The sequence below is a fragment of the Coturnix japonica genome, chromosome 2 (genome assembly GCF_001577835.2).
Source record: "Coturnix japonica isolate 7356 chromosome 2, Coturnix japonica 2.1, whole genome shotgun sequence".
Lineage (NCBI taxonomy): Eukaryota > Metazoa > Chordata > Aves > Galliformes > Phasianidae > Coturnix > Coturnix japonica.
The window spans coordinates 43,050,974-43,067,957 of record NC_029517.1 but is presented as its reverse complement, the minus strand read 5'-3'; the positions used below and the strand labels follow the sequence as shown (position 1 = coordinate 43,067,957).

General features: G+C 37.6%; 1 protein-coding gene across 1 annotated transcript in view; it reads left to right on the top strand.

Moving 5' to 3' along the window:
* GABBR2 (gamma-aminobutyric acid type B receptor subunit 2) overlaps nt 1-16,984 on the top strand; it is a 449,900-nt gene that overhangs the window by 319,101 nt on the left and 113,815 nt on the right. Inside the window, exon 13 of the mRNA XM_015854241.2 lies at nt 4,281-4,403. Within this exon, the coding sequence (XP_015709727.1) occupies nt 4,281-4,403 (123 nt within the window). The remainder of the gene's footprint in view (nt 1-4,280; nt 4,404-16,984) is intronic.

Sequence of the window (16,984 nt, the reverse complement as noted above, 5' to 3'; positions counted from 1 at the left end):
CACAAAGCTCATTGCAGTAGCTCTGACCACATCCTCAGGTTATCTTATGGACTTTCTTTTCCTTGCCTTCATCCTGGCAGTTTGCTCACTGGCATAAGTAAGGGATTAATAATACCTGCTGCCAGGGACAGTAGTATCCAAGAGAAAGCTTTTCTGTTTTTTCTGTTTCCTCTAATAAGTAAAAAAATACTTGCAAAGAAAAAAAGAAAAAAGAAAAAAAGAAAAAAAAGGGCTAAGAATTAGCATGTACAATAGTGCAAGGTCAGCTACAAGCGAAAGTTGAACATGAGCAAGGAAGGGCAATTAGCAGTGTGCTCATAAGTAGGAATTGATAATATCAGATATGGCAATTTCTTTTGACCCAGTAATGAGTGGATTATCAGTATTACTGATTTTAATTGTCTCCTTTCACTCTTCTGCTTCTGGAATTGCTGTACTGCTATTTGCAGGTCTTGGTAAATCTGCATCTGATGCAACTCTAATTTCAGTATCAATACAGTTGGTATAAATTGGGTTGTATTTCTCTTGTTTTACTTGTCCTAGGAGTCACAGTAGAAATACTCACTATTTTCACTGGAAAAAATATATATACTGGAAAAGTATGACAACTGATGTTTTGAGTTTGGCTTTTTTTTTAATAAGGATATTTTATGATTCAGTACAGCAGAGGGAAACATTTCTGACAGATTCTCTTCACATAGCTCAAGTTACTTGAATGCATTTCTTTGGCTAAAATTAATGGCCCTCACACACTCATGGCAGGGGGTGGGAAGAAAGTTAGGAGCACACTTCAGAAAACTCATTTCTCTAGTCCTACTGAGATGGGTAGGCTAGATTCCCTCTTCTCAGCTCTTGTGAGGCCCCATCTGGAGTACTGCGTCCAGGCCTGGGGCCCCCAGCACAAGGATGTGGAACTTTTGAAGTGGGTCCAGTGGAGGGCAACTAAGATGATCAGAGGGCTGGAGCACCTCTCCTTGAGGAAAGGTTTAGGGAACTGGGCTTGTTTAGCTTGGAGGAGAGAAGGCTCTGGGGAGACCTCATTGCAGCCTTCCAGTACTTGAAGAAAGCATATAAACAGGAAGGGGAATGGCTGTTTACAAGGGTGGATAGTGATAGGACAAGAGGGAATGGTTTTAAACTGAGACAGGGGAGATTTAGGTTAGAGATTAGGAGGAAGTTTTTCACATAGTGGGTGGTTACGCACTGGAACAGGTTGCCCATAGAGGCTGAGGATGGATCCCTGGAGGCATTCAAGGCCAGGCTGGATGTAGCTCTGGGCAGCCTGGTCTGGTGGTTGGTGACCCTGCACACAGCAGGGATTGAAACTACATGATCATTGTGGTCCTTTTTAACCCAGGCCATTCTGTGATTCTCTTTTGAAGTTTTCTCTCTCTGCCCACTGACAATTGAAAGAGCCTAGTCATGTAATGGCTCAACAGCCTACTTCAATACAACAAACCTCATTAATTAAAAAGGCAGACCAACCAAAGAAATGTCAGTAAAAATAACTGGCTAGCCATCTAAGAGGGACGAAAAGCAAATTGTAAATCTGATACTTCAGAAACACTGTAGAGCAAGAATTCCCGGGTGCAATTTTACAGATGCTTCAGAAACAGATACTGTAAGTTCTTGGAAGGATTCTACCTTTGACTTACAATAGAAATAAGCATTATCTTAAAGTAAGAAATTACTTAAAACAGTAATTCTTGAAGAGTAATGTTTCTAATAATGGTGAAATTCTTACATATACATATATACACAGTCTTATTGGTGTGTATACTTTCTGAACAAACTCTCAGCGAGAGCAAGATTCTAGAAAAAAATATATATATATAAGCTTCCGTAAAACAGGTAAATTCTGCATGGATTCAGTACAGACCAAGGGAGTTGCTATGGTAGGTAACTTCTAGTTTAGGCAGTCTGGCCCTTGGAGTGCAGCTACGAATGAGTTTACAAGCTTATCGTCATCTCACATTTCTCACAAGAGTATGTAAGTTTAACTTAGCTTGTTGAGTTAGCAGGTGGAGTGTAAGGTTTTAAATGTGATGAATGATTGCTCCTTCACAGGATATGTTCATCCTTACAAAGAAGGTGTTGTCTGTCCCAGAGTGGGAAATAGACTGCCTCTCCCTCTGCCTGTATTTTATGCATGAGGATTGAGGGACCCTGACTGAACAGTGGCTGAGGGAAGAATGGTTTCTCCTGCTCGTAAGCCTTCTGTGGTGCTTTCTGGTGAACAGCTTTGGTGAAAACACTTCTAACTTTATCATGAGGGAGCTGTTTTCAGGATCACAGATTTAGACCTAAGTGGGCAGATTTCATCTAATCCAAGTTCCATTTGGACTTGACTGCCCATGTTTTTTCTCACTTAGTCTCCGCTTAAATCTGGAGCAGCATTTAGGTGTGGTTCACCTATGTCCTGTTTAGAGCTATTGAATAAAGATGAACAATGCATAGACATTTGTTTCAGAGGGTAATTTCAGGGATTAGCAACCTTTATTTCATCTTTGGCTGCAACTTTATTAAGAACTGAATGGTCAGGCACAGTTGTATTTTCCTAAAATAGACTAAAGACAGAGAATCTTAATACCTGCTCTCCTTTTCCCAGACTGAGAACATACATTGCAGTATTCACCACTTCCCTGCCAAGCCGCCTTTTCCTGCAAAATTCTCATTTCCAGACTGTTCAGCAGTGATACAAAATGGAATGAAAAGGAGCATCTTTATATTCACCCTCCTTTCCTAGCACACCTTTGCTATCTCTGATGAGATGGACTTCTTGCCTCATACATACATGAAAAGTGTCACTTTCTGGTCATAATGATGGTAGCTACATGGATGTAAATAACTGGTCACAGGAAATGAAAATAATGCCTCAAGTCCTTAAAGTAATTCTGATTGCTAACCTTATTTCTATGTTTAATTTACTCAAAATGGTTTGGTAGCATAACCCAGTAGCTTAGTAGAGTGGTGTACAATACTGAAGAAACTTCTTTCTAAATGAAGAATGTATTGCACCAGATCATATGAAAAACAAACTTTCTAAGGTTCCTTTTACATTATTTCAAGTTGCATTTATTTCTGTCCTTTTCTCAAGTTTAGTAGGAATTCAATGCAAATATTCTAAGCAGGAGTGCTAGCCTTGCCTGTATTAAGGTTATGGCTTTATTTCAAAATCCTACAGTGTTTATCAAATTGAACTGAAATTATTAAGGCTTAATATTTTTGAATATTTCATTTGAATGAAACCAACTATGGAAAACTGCATGAGTTTGTCCATATTAAAACAATCTGGCAATATCTTTTGAATATTGAATGAGGATTCATTAGTAATAAAAGTATACATTCATTAAAAAAAAAAAAAACAACCAAACAAAAAAAACACAGAAACGTAGGCACAAGAAAACTTACATAAAATTAATTTAAGCCAGAATTTTAGAATTTGCTGACCACTTAGCAACTGAAATAATGCACTTATAATGTATTTTATTTATGTAGCGGTGTGTCTAAAAGTAATAGAAATAATATAGGGATAGCATGCAACTATACAAGACTGTAATACATAGTTTGAACTGTTCTTGTTATTAATTTTTTTTTTCTCTTTTTCATGTGGAATTAAAAAATGTTTAATTAGCATATGCTTAACTGCCCTTCACTATTGCAGTGTAGAAAAAATATGTCATCCCTGTCTACTACCTGGGTAACTGAGGGAACTTATATATAGATATATAAAGATATATATATATACACACACATACACAGAAAAACATGAAACATCTTGAACTTACCTTTCAGTGCCTTGCAAACATATTTTCCAGATCGAACAAAGTTGTGAGAAGGTCTGCACTGTAGATCATAATGAAAACTCTATCCCAGTTTGATTCCTTCTGTTCTGAGACATGTTGCAAACATTTTTCCACGCTTGCATACATAAACACAATAGCAGATCTCTAAAATAGACATTTTTTAATTTCTCAGGTGTAAATTTTAATGCTGGGCTTCAGTACTAATATTTAAGAAATCTCCCAGTTTCTCTTTAGAAGTCTGAATGCACTTTTGATACTTCTAATAACCACGAAATGAACTAAAATAATTTGTGTCTTCTTGCTTTCATCTTTTAGTATTTCTGAAACTTTTCCCCATTCATTGTTAAAATACCCTTTAATTGGCAACCTGTGTTTCTCTTGCTGCATAGGACTAAAGCTGTACAGGTATCTATCCATGGCTCATGGGAATTTCCCTTTTCTTTCTTTTTTTTTTTTTTTTTTTGGTCTCTCCAGATCATTAAAGACCAGAAGCTAATGGTGATAGTTGGAGGGATGCTACTGATTGATCTTTGCATCTTGATTTGCTGGCAGGTTGTGGACCCTTTAAGAAGGACAGTGGAAAAGTATAACATGGAGGTATGTCCTCGAGCCCAAGTAGTACTTGTGGTTGTGTATCTACAGCATTCTATAGGAACCTCCTATATGCTTTAGTTTATATGAAAGCAAATTGTGCATCTTGGGGAAATAAACATTCTGTATTTAAAAGCAAATAGAAATGAAACAACTGCAACCAAAAGAAAACCTATCTGTGGTTGAAGGTGCTACTTTCCTATCACTTCTGAGAGTTTTTAGATGAAAGTGTTGTAAACACTGGAGACTTCTCTGCTAAGGCTCACTATTAGAGTCTGTTGCAATAAATAATAGATTATCAGAACCCATTAGCAGATTTCAGTAAGCACTGATACAAGATAAATGCAAAAGTCACTGCTTACAATGCAGTTACTGCATTCTTTGTTAAGGTGCTCAGGAATTATGTTAGTTACTGCTATTTTTATTTTCAGTAATATCATGTGCAAACATACATGCTGATTATTCCTATTATAATTCAATTCTCAGAAAGGTCATGCTACAGATTTCAGTAGAGAGGAAGTAATAGCTTATTGCCACATGTGCAAATTTTCCAGCATTTTGGTAGCTTTCTAGTGGAGAATGGAAAGGAATGGAATGGAACAATGAAGAACAGAATAGGGTTTCTGGACATGGAGGGCCTGGCAAAAAGAACCAAGGAGAAAACAAAAACAAAAACAATTCTATCTGTGCGTAGATTAGCTGTGTTTGTTCATTTATAAACCCCAACATGGAAAATAGTAAGATCTGAAAAGTAGATCATGAGGATAATATGGAACTGATAGTCCATTCTTCAGTACTTGGAAATTGGTGAGATAAAGAACAATATTTTTCTCTTGTGTTGTTAGTATTTGCAAGAAAATACCTGATGCTTTGTTCCATTGTTTTTACTTTGCTCCTACTTTTCTGTGTGGTTCTGAAGCTTTATCAGAAGATTTTACTTTGTATTTGAATATAACTTCTGAAAGATACCTTAGAATGATGTACCCTAGGCTGCCATTGAAGCCTTTCAAGAAATCATTTTGTAGTCTGATCTGGTCTAAAATCATTCCCTAGAGTTTGAACTTGATTTTGAAGAGTCTCTCCAGTCATTCTGAACGTCAGTAAAAATGGAAAACACAACTAAAATGTGTCTTGTACAGACATATTTGCAGAGCTTGAAACAACAGCAGTATGTTGATAGACCTGTTTATTTCATTATCTTCCAACTACATTCCAACTGAGGGTATTTTAGTTATCACTGTTTCTAACTGTTTCACTGTGCATGTAAAACCAAACATGCTATTACGAGTAATTACAAAATTAATGTAAATAGTGCTCATTTCAGAATTTGATTAAATTAGATGGGCCGAACCAGCCCATAACCCATAGACAATGAACTATTTTTTTTTACCCTGATCAAAGGGAAAACAAAACTGAAGGTCCTGATATCTAACCTTAGCAGAATCACAAGAGTGATTTCTTTTATAGACAGCCACAATAACTGTGAAGCTATCAAATCTTAAATGCAATATATTTGAAAAGTAATTGTAATTGCAGTTCTAAAAGTTTTCAGTTTACATATGGGTAATGTGTGCCACTGTAATCTTTGTGAGTTTTCTCCGTACTTGGCATTATGATCATGGGGATGAACCCCAATGGTCTGAACTGTTTTAAAGCTGGACTTCTCTGGGAACTGGGTAAGCCCATGCAAAATCTTGAAAATTCACATCAAAATGGATAATACATGCATGAACCTATGTCATGTTTTAAATACTCAGGATAGAATTGACCAAGGTTCTCTGTTAGAAATATCTGTTGTGACTGCAAACTGATCAGAATGCTTTCTTAAGCTGATTGGCTTGGTGGGGAAGGGAGGGGGCGGGAATAAAAGTAATATGCAAGTAAATGTTGTCATTCAACTCTTTTACTTATTTAAACTATTGTACATATTTAAGCAATGAGGTAAACGGCAGTTTATTTTCCTGAGGCAAGCCTCTTCAGGTCCCTGAGACCCCTTATTAAAAGAAAATGGCAATTGTATATTGTATATGTGTATTTGTCATTTTCATTTTAGGGATTTTTTAATGCATTCTGCGATGGTGAACTCTTTAGTTGAGCTTACCTGAGTAGTAATTGTTTGTTGTGTGTTTGGAAAATACTTATCACATAGTAAACACTACTGCAGGCAATTTGGAGTATGAAGATTTAATGTTTTCAAGTGGTCTTCATTAATTGTGTTTTCATAGATGCTTCTTAAAGCTCCAAATTCCTTTCTCTGAATTTGTGAAGTCAATCTATCCATGTCTTAAAGTAGAAGATGAGCAGCGTATATCTAAAAGGGTAAAGGGAAGTGAAAGGGTTTCTGTTGGAATGAATGCCCCTGGCAGAAGCAAGAAACAAACTGGAATGTTTGTCTGTCAGTTTTTGGATTGTCTCTGCAATCCAGACCCTAGACATCAGCTTTCCTTGTGAAACACATCTACAAACGCTATAAGAGATCAAGTAAAAAGTCACAAGGGCTGAGACCCAAAGCATCCAGATCCTCCAGCCATCAGTAGGGCAGCTACTGGTATTTGATATACAGGCAAGAAAACTTTTTGCTAAAAACAGACTACAGGGGGATGGCTTTGAAAGTTCTATAGCTGTATTCCAGTTTCCTACAAAAGAATGGTAAGGTTCCTCCTACATAATCTTTGTATAGAGTACTGTAGGCTTGGTTCACAGCTTCAAACAGCAGTGTGAAAAGGTGGTTTTTAATCCATAATGTTTCCTCTTTTCATCTGTTTTTTTCTTGTTACATCCTCTGCAATGTTTTTGATTTGCTAATGTTTCAGACCAGTGAAGAGAACCAGTTGCTGATTTTCTTGTTAGTTTCTTCCTAAGCTGTACTTGGAATTTGTGTTTATTTAACTGTCCCTCTGCAGAACCCTACTTTCTTTTTCAAATCATCTTGGATTTTTCCTGGTTTCTTAAGAAATATTTATGTGCAAAAGTGTTATATGTGTGCCTATTTGTTCCTACTGCCTAATAAATTTAGAGACAGTCTAAGGGAAACTGTTGATCACAGCCTGAACCTCTGATTAACCATCTGAGGCAAGTGACGAGTCACCTGTAGGAGCACAGGTGAAGGTAATTCAGCTGTGTACCTGGAAATCCTAAATCCTATTTAAGGGCGGACCAGCACTAAGGTAATTTTTCTTTTTGGAGATTATGCCTTTTTGGAATTCTGGTGGTGAGTCTCAACGTTATCCATGTTGACTGAAGGCCTCTTCATTGGTGAGTCTTTTTGAGTCTTTTTCTTAGATACCCTCTGGCTATCTATTTACAACTATACTTGTATTATTCCAACTATGCAGTTACATTCAGATAATTTTGACAAAGTAGTTGCAGCTCTTGAGGACTTAGCATTGCTACAGATTTTCGTGGAAACAGTCACCTGTTGCTGTCACTGTGTTGCAGTGTGAGTTTACTCCTCTTTCTAAAGACAAACATAATAAATGCTCTGCTACTGAGGTGTCTTACTGTCAATTAGGCCCAAAGAATCCAACCATAAGGCAAAAAAAATAAAGGAAACCAGTCTCATTTCATCTTCTCACTGATGCACCTGCTTTGGAATGAAACCATTGTCTGAAACAGCAAAGCCTTTTATGAAGTGGAATCACTTCTCCCTGAGCACCAGGCATGTTATAATTCAATTGTATACTTACTACAGTTCAGTAAGTCTTCATGTAGACATGTAGTCATGCACACCTCTTGCTCAGATAACAAATTTCTGATATGTGGGCACAGATTGAATCACTGTGGCTTTAGAAAGTAATCAATAATAATGTTAAGCAAATAAGAACTAGGGGAGATAGGCTAGATTTTATAGTTCCTGAAAGTAAAGTGGTCTTACATTAGTGTTAGACAAGTGAAAAAACAATTATTTGTATGCCAAGTGCCAGTATTTCTTGCAACGTTTTAAGATCTGTTTGTCTGGGATAGTAATGTGTTTGTTCCTTGATGCCTTAGTATTAGATATACAGTTGTCACTGTGATATTTCCTTCTATTCAACCATGTCATAACATTACCAGTATTTTAATATTCTGGAATCATATGGAATGTTTCTAATACTTTAAGTTTCACCTTGAATTTTCCTGAGATAGAAGTACAGAAGCAATGGAGAAAAACAAACAAACACAAAAACAAAGAAACACAAAAAACCCACAAAATACCGAACAGAACAAAGTGCATTTTTAGAAGATACAGAAGAGAAAAAGACATCACTGAGACACATTTGACTTGGACCTCTATGGTTAATATAGAAATAAATGTGGAAAATGAGAAGTGTAGCTTTCTATGGTGGTGTTACTGTAGTAAAAATACATCAGTATACAGGAAGGGTGGAGCAGGCCATACCAGTAGTGGAATCGCATTGACTACTAAAGAAAACTTGAAGTAAAATTAGGTTATCAAATTAATCAGTTCTGTGAGTGAATTGGAATTCCCATATATTTGAAGCACATGACAGTGTTATCAGCTACACATTACTAACCAACAAGTTAGAAGATCAGCTTTGGCTGATATACCGAGGGAGTCATAAATATTGCAAAAGCAAAAATATGCATATGTAAACTGGACAAGTGCCACATCAGAATATGCTGCACAGTGAACTTATTTCATGGCAGTGACTGCTTCACACTTCACCAGCTTGGAGTACCCAGCAAGAGGAATTAACCCTTGATTTCATTCTGAATTGAATAAGGAGTCTGTTGCAAAGTATTGATATTTGAAGGGCTATTCTGTGGCTACAAATAAAATTTTCTTATCTTCAATAGCTTTGAAGAAGCAGCAAAAGCCAAAAAAATATGGGTAGAGTGGTACTCAACTGCAGAAAGGGAAACAACATGACACTGAGGGAGCCTCTTAAAGAGACGCTATAGAGGACACCCTAGAGAGTTAAATCTTTACAGGTGGCCAAGAGAGAATTAAAATACACATATTATAGATGCAAAGTGCATGCCACACATCAAATAGGACTTGAAAAGGGAGAAACTCAGCATGGTTGAACAGCAGGAAGATACCCTTACAAGGGGGGGGGGGGGAGAGGGAAGTATCCAAAAGAGGAAAATAAAATAAAAAGGGTCATAAACTCTGTTAGGTTATATGTAGAACACAATAAAGAAAGGTTAAAACAAATGGCAAAAGGCACAGAAAAGAATAATAAACCTTTTATCTACATATAGGGAGGAAGCTTGCCGTGTAGTCTGAAGAAGTAATATTTGATCAGGAAACTATGGCATTACTTGCAGAAAGAGGGGTCAAGTGGAATTATTAGATGACCATTTTGCTGCTTTTTTCAGCAAAAGTTTTTGTTGAAAAGCTCATGGAGATTTCTATGCTTGAACCCTTGTGATGAACTCACTGGAGAGTGACGAGCTGCTGGTAGGAACAAACTGTTTACAAATAAGGCACTAGATTATTTTCTAAAGCAGTTCAGAGGAGTACTAGGACTACTGACAGCAGTACATAATCATAAGCTCAGAGCTACTTTGATATCTGAGAGAAAAGTTGTAAATGTCTTGCTGTGTTTTCAAGGCAGAGTGAAAACCTCATGGCTTTGAGCTACTGCCTGTAACAGGCCAACTGATAAAAATTATAGTCAAGAGTGGAATTAGAGACAAATATACAACACTGAAGAAGAGTTGATATGATACTTGTAGAGGAACATATGACTCAAAAACTGTGAAATCCTTTGAAGAAGCCAGCAAGCATGTGAACAGAAGCTGACACAGCCTGCTAGGTCTCCAGAAAGGACATGACAATTTGTTTCACGAAAGACTGTTATGAAAATTAACTAGCCATAGAAAAAGAGGGAAGCCTTCAAACAAGCATCAAATATTTTAGAACAAGGAAACAGAATTCAGTAATACCTAAAAGTTATCATTAGAGAAGGAGGAATGTAGTTCCTTCAGGGATCTGTGCTGGGTCCTGTGTTCTTCAGTGGAAGAGGAAGTGAATAAATGACACAATTTTAGCTGTTATTGTAAAGCATTCCAGGTAGTAAGATGGGCTGATTGTAAAGAACTCTGGAGGGACATTGCAAAACTGCTTTTGAACATTAAAATGTCTGGAAAGAAGAAACTTATATAATGAGCTTTTAAGTGTTGTACAGGGAATAAAATAGTCCTAAGTTTCCATAAACAGTGGTAGATATTGATTACTTCAGTGCTGTGTTGGAGTGAGGAACTGGTGTTAGTACATTCCATGAAAATTTACTGAGTAGCAATCAAAACCTGTAGTGCTAGGACTTGCTAGGGAGTATTTAGGGGGGGAAGGGGTCAGTCATATAACAAAGCAGAGAAAATCTTCTCTGTATTAAGATCTTATTAACTGGGTCTGTCTGGGACAGAGTTAAAATTCTTCCTAACAGTTCATATGGTGCTGTGTTTTGGATTTGTGTCTAAAAATGTTGATAACGCAGGAAAGTTTGGGCTAATGCTCAACAGCATTCACATAACCTCTTTTTACTATTTTGCACACACAGTGAATAGGATGGACAAGAGACTAGGAAGGGATAGTCAACACAGTTGATCCTAACTGTCCAGAGAGATATTCCTAACCATATGTGCAACAGCATGCTAAGCAAGTCATGCTCAGCAGTAAAAACTGGGGTGGAGGAAGGAATGCAGGAGTTGTCTTCCAGAGACTGGCTGTGTATTAGCCTTCATGTGGGAGGTGGTGAGACATTGCCTCTGTATCACCATTTGTGTGTGTGTGTGATTTAGTTGTTGGGTTTTTTTGTTTGTTTGTTTGATAGAAATTTTCCACTTGTTTGTTTCTTCCTCTTTTCCTCACTTATTGAACTGCCTTTATTTTGATTGATGAGCTTTCTTGCTATTGCTCTTTCTATTTTCTCTCCTGTCTCCTGAGTGAGCAAGTGGCTGTGTGGGTGTTTGTCTGCTGGCTGGAGCCAATTCACCACACCTTTTGAAGGTGGCCTTTTGAAGAGCCTTAAACTAGCAGCATGGGTTTGTCAGGAGTCAGTCATTCATTATCTGGAGTAAGTAGATGCTGTACATCCTTTTGACTGCAATCACTTTGCTAATACTTCAAGAGAGAGGGTACCAGCTCCCAGACCTGTGCTTCTGAGACTTAAGCTCAATGTAATGTGAAATGGCCTTTTCTGATTACAGCCTCAGCAGCAATTTTAGAGATTCTCTTTTTCTATGCAAAGTTTTAGTGATGTAGTGGTAGGTGGGATTTCTGATTTTGATTTTAAGCTCAGCTAGAGGAAACACACATGTAGACAAGGTAAATTCAGTTCATTCTACATCTCTTTGATTAAGACAGAATTATCCTGGCTTAAAGCAACTAAGTTGCCTGAAAATTTCTTTCAAAGGACTGTTCATAAGTTAGCTGAATTGAAATAACTCTACAGGTACACAAAGTTGTTGAGGATTTTCTCAGTAAATGGATATCACTGCAACGAGATTGAAAGTGTAAATATTGTGCCTGAGTATCTAGTAGTCTTTACTGTGTGCCTGCTCCAAGTCTAGTACATAAAGAAGTGAAAATTCTAGGGATATTATTTGGACTGTAGGTGAATTCTAGAAGTTATTCAAGGTAGTAATGCCAGGCCACTGCTCAGTGGGAGTTGTGAGGATCTAGCTTAGATATGATGTAAATAAAACTCAAAAAGGAGTTTAATATTAGGTTTGGAAGAAAAGCTAAAGGCATGTGCAAGGAGAGCGTGATGTTCTATCCTGATATTTAGGCCAGTTAACTAAAAGCAGAGGCCACAACATAAAAAGCCTTTCTTTCAGACAGCCTTTTATTTTCCCCGTGTAGAATTGTTTTGTTTGTGTGCTTTTAAGCAAAAAAACCCAAAAAAACAAAAAAAAAAACCAAAAAAAAAACACCAAACAAACAAAAAAAAACTGGGATTCAACTACATGGATGTAGATCAAGTAATGTTTTCATATGAAATTGTACTTAAGTCCTCGATTAGTTACCTGAGTGATTCTCTAATGTTTTGTTTAATATATTTACTTCATATTTCTACCATTTATTTCCCTTTTTAATTCTTGTCTTCAGTCATGACAACTGTTACAGAACTGGAAAATACACTGCCATGAAAGTATATACAGAGGAGAGTATGTGTGTGCATCTGTATGTACCTGAGTAAAATGTGAGAGGATTGGTAAAGATGTCTGGTTCTAATTCACATGCTTGAGTAGAATTATGCAGATTCTTCACTGAATCAGATCATGTTCTCTTCTCTTTCTACACATGTACATATGCATAAACAGATGTGTTTAGAAGTATTGTTTACATTGTGCTCTTGGGCTATTCAGTCAGCTAACAGCTGGATTAGTAAGAACTTTGTCAAAACTAGATTATGAAATGAAGTATATAATTGGCTGAAGTAGTTTCTGGAGGTGTTCAGCCTAATGCCAGTCAGAGCTCCTTAGTCATTCTCTCAATATCATTATACCCATCTGTTTCCCCTACTATTTCTTAAATAATTTTTTTCTTTTTTCTTTCCAATCTGAACTATTACAGGCGTTGGGAGCCAAGTCTCTCCTAAAATATGTAGCTTGCTTTCAAGCCCTGTAGCTCACAGCGGGCAGCCCACCAGCAGTTGCTGAAACTGAGAACACTCACTTGCATCTGCTGGAGCCCACCGGTAGCTGGCAGCCATGCCAGCGAGGATGAAATGAATGGCCATGGAAGTCTGCTGGCACAAATGATCTGAAGGAGGTCCAAAGAAAGACTAAATATTAAAGAGCAAATGCTAGTTTACTTGTCTTTCTGATGTGACATCAGTTTCCAAGGGAACAGAACAAAACGTGAGGACTGGGAGCCAGCAACTGAGATTGACTCAGCTGGTGGCTAGTTCTACTTATGTTTCCATGGAAACAGATATCAAATTGGCAAAAATAAAGAAATAAGAGAAGGGTCAGTTCCAAAATGACAGGGCGAATGGCTGCTGCTTCAGCTACTTAATAAAATGAGGCATGCTGTTTATTATTCTTCAGTAAGCAATTTTAGTTCTGGCTCTGCTATTTACCAAGAAATGCTGCTTATACCAATCTTAGGAATGTAGGTTCTACTATCATACACCAGGCCTGTAGTTCACATGTTACAGCAGTTTGCCTGCAACATTTGCTGGCACAAATACTTTAAGATGTGGACCCTAGAAGCATATAGTGCACAGTAGAGAGTTCATCTGTCCCACTTAAAATTTTCACCTATGGTTCCTATCAGGTAGTGGCTTCAACTATGTGGTTATAAATACCTCATGATACTGTTTTGCACTTTTACTGCTTAAATACTTCTGTTTATCCAGTAAATCTCTGTTGTTCTTGACTGTTGCTAACTTGCAGTTCATTGTAATTGCTAATTATATGCTGCCTGAAGAACTTTTTCCAGTTTTGAAAAAGTTGCTATGTAGCCCATTGAATATCATAGTATCATAGTATCATAGTCTCGTGTGGGTTGGAAGGGACCTTAGAGATCATCGAGTCCAACCCCTGGGATTCGAGCCTCTGTGTAGCAGAGCGGCACTTCTACCACTTGTGCCACAGGAGGGATTCGAACTCTGGGCCCCAGTGTTGCAAGGCGGCATTCCTACCACTGCGCCACCAGGGCACACAAATATACCTTATTTTTCTTTTAGGGAAGAAAAAGAATTGAGTTTTTCCCATCTGCTTTTGTAGTACCATTCATTATTTCATATGTGCTCACTGTAGATCCTTATTTTCCTTTTCTCTGTTTGGTAGCCTACTTCACTTTCATCTAGCTTCCTTTCCTACGACATAGAAATTCTAAAGCACCATTTTGGTAGAATGATTAATACTGTGTATTTCAGAAGATCTGTGTGATAGTGTTCTCTGTTATTCATCCTATTGTACATGATGTTCTGTGTACTGTTTTTCACTATTATACATTATTGAACGAAATTTTAGATTTTTCTGTCAAGATGATTCCCAGATCATTTTCTATGCATTTATTCACACTCCCTAGAAAATGTGTAAGTAGTTCCATTGTTTTAAAGTGAAAATGACTTTACAGTTAGTTCAGTTGAACTCTGTTTGCTGTGATATTTCCCACTCGCCTTAGTCACCTTCCTCACAGATCTTTGTAGTCAATCTCAACAGTTTTGTCTGCATGTTTTCCTGCTAGTGCTGTTGAGCAGTACTGACTTCAGAATGAGAGTATGGCTCTTAGGATGGAAGTGTTACTCTGGAATATGGAAGCATGGCACTGGGTTCATTTGTGTATAGTTACTGTTACTCATGTTGTTGTAATGCTTGTGGTGTATCCCCACTTCAGGACCACTTTGTTCTTGCTCTTCTTCTGTGGGCTCAACTACCAAAGGTACTCAGTAGATCCTGTTCTTTCCACTGTATTTGGCAATCCAGGCTATGGTTCTTCTCTTGGTATTTCAAGATATAATGTTGATTCCTGAGAGGAAAGAGTACCTGAGGATAGGAAATCAGGTGGCACTATCTAACACCAATATAGTCACTAGACTATCGGTAAATGATTCATAGCCTAATCAGCTTTAAAAGCACCAGACATACCATGTGACAGTGACACCTGAGTAGTTTATACAGAAGTCACTGTGATAATTTTGTTTATTCTCTGAGGGTGATTAGTTTGTAGTATATGCAGTGGCATTTCTTCACTTTAAATACTGAGTACATTGTATAGATTCATTCAGATGTATCGGTCTGTAGATTAAGCACATAGCCAAAGATTGTACTGGTTTTACACTCCTTTAAAGGCTGCAAACTACTACAGAGTTACTTTCCACTGATTCTTTGTTATTCAGCTCTTGACTACCAAATAGCAGCAATGCAGCTTTAGGATATTCAGCATTCATTCAGCAGTGCCACATTTGCAATAGCTTAGAAGCTCATCCGCTCACATGCTTTCCTCATTCTTTCAGAGGTAATTCTCTCAGTGATCTCTGGACACATTGTTACTTCAACTGCATATTAAGTGTCAAAATTTAAAGGCATTCTAATCCAGACAGGAACATGTTTTGCTATTTTGTCAGTGGTTTGAATTGCTCTTAATATCAGAAGCAAGGAAGACAGGGAAACGTCTAAAACTCCAAAGCTTGATCAAGAAAAAAATTCAGATATCTGCCTCAAGAACTGATTGATCTTACTCATTGCATTCTGTCCTGAGCAGTCAATGTTCATCCCTTTCTAACCCTATAACATCTCTCTAGCTTTTGTGGGGATTCTTTTGGTTGCTTATGTCAGAAAACAGATGCTGACACAGATGAAATGAAGTATAATGAACTACTCCAAGAGTATGCTGAGAGTATCCAAGAGTATGCAATAGAGGCCAATAAAATCCTTCTGCCAGTCTCCTCTGCAGAGATCAAGGCCTACCCCAGAACGGCTATTTAGGAGAACAAGTTATCAAGTTATCCAATGTAATTAATGATTCTTTGGGGGAAGAATATTCTTTTCTTCCTTCAGGTGTTTAATAGGCTGACACTGAAAAGACACATCCTGAATATTCTGGTACTCCTTCAAAACTATACCTTTAGTCACTGAGCTAATTGATGGAGAAGGCCAATCTCCAGCATCTCTGACTGTAGTTAGTGTCTTTCACCCAGGATGTCCTGACCGTGTCCAGAAATACATTACTGTCAGTGATGAGTGAGTCCTGCTGTCAGTAGTGAGAGTTAGGCCATCACAAGACCTTTATGAAATGCTAGACCATGAAGTAATGCTCTCTCACCTAAAATAGAAGTTCTGTCTTTGAACTGAAATCACCTCAGTACTTCTAAAACCTGATAGGTAGTGTTGTAGTTTTTAGAATAGAGGCAAAGTTCCATGTGGAGCACTTCTGTGTAGAGCTCTACAGACACTTGGTGAACCAGTTAGACAACATGGGCAAATGCACAGGCAATAAGCAGGTGATGTAGTGGGTTGGAAACTTAACCTGTGCAAAACAGATTTGATGCTTGTGGGGTGAGAGAACCTAAAGAAACACTCCCAAGCACAAAGCTATCTTCTTTACATCTACACCCTGTAAAGCATCTCACTTCTGTGTTTACTTCTCCCAGATTCTTCCCTGTTGCTGAGCATTCTTACAGAGCAGCATCCACGAGTCACCCTACACTGTATCTGTACTCAAAGCTCAAAGACCTCATCTCCGGAAAAGCAATACAGTTTTTAGTTATCTATATAATCTATAAAACACAAATATGTGTTTGGCTGTGAAAATATGGACATTTTGAAAACAAAGAAAACTTAAACAAAATAAAAAAAACAACCCACTAGTGTCATCGCAGAATACATATTGCAGTTCCTTTTGGCCATTCTATGCATAGATTTCCCATACAGTGTTAAAGGAAGGCCTTTGACTGCCTTTGTTCTATGTGTAAAAACTCTTTACAGTTTCAGAAGGAACAGTTGTTTCCTCTCTGATGAACATACTCTCAAAAAATCAAATATATTCTTCATATGTAAGTGTGGAACAGCTTTTTGGGGGGATCTGCCAAACAGTAGAATGAACACTTCTACAAAAATTGCATATTATCACAAATCTACTCACTCTTACAAAAACATGTTTGCTTTTGAATTAGTCTTCTCCAGCA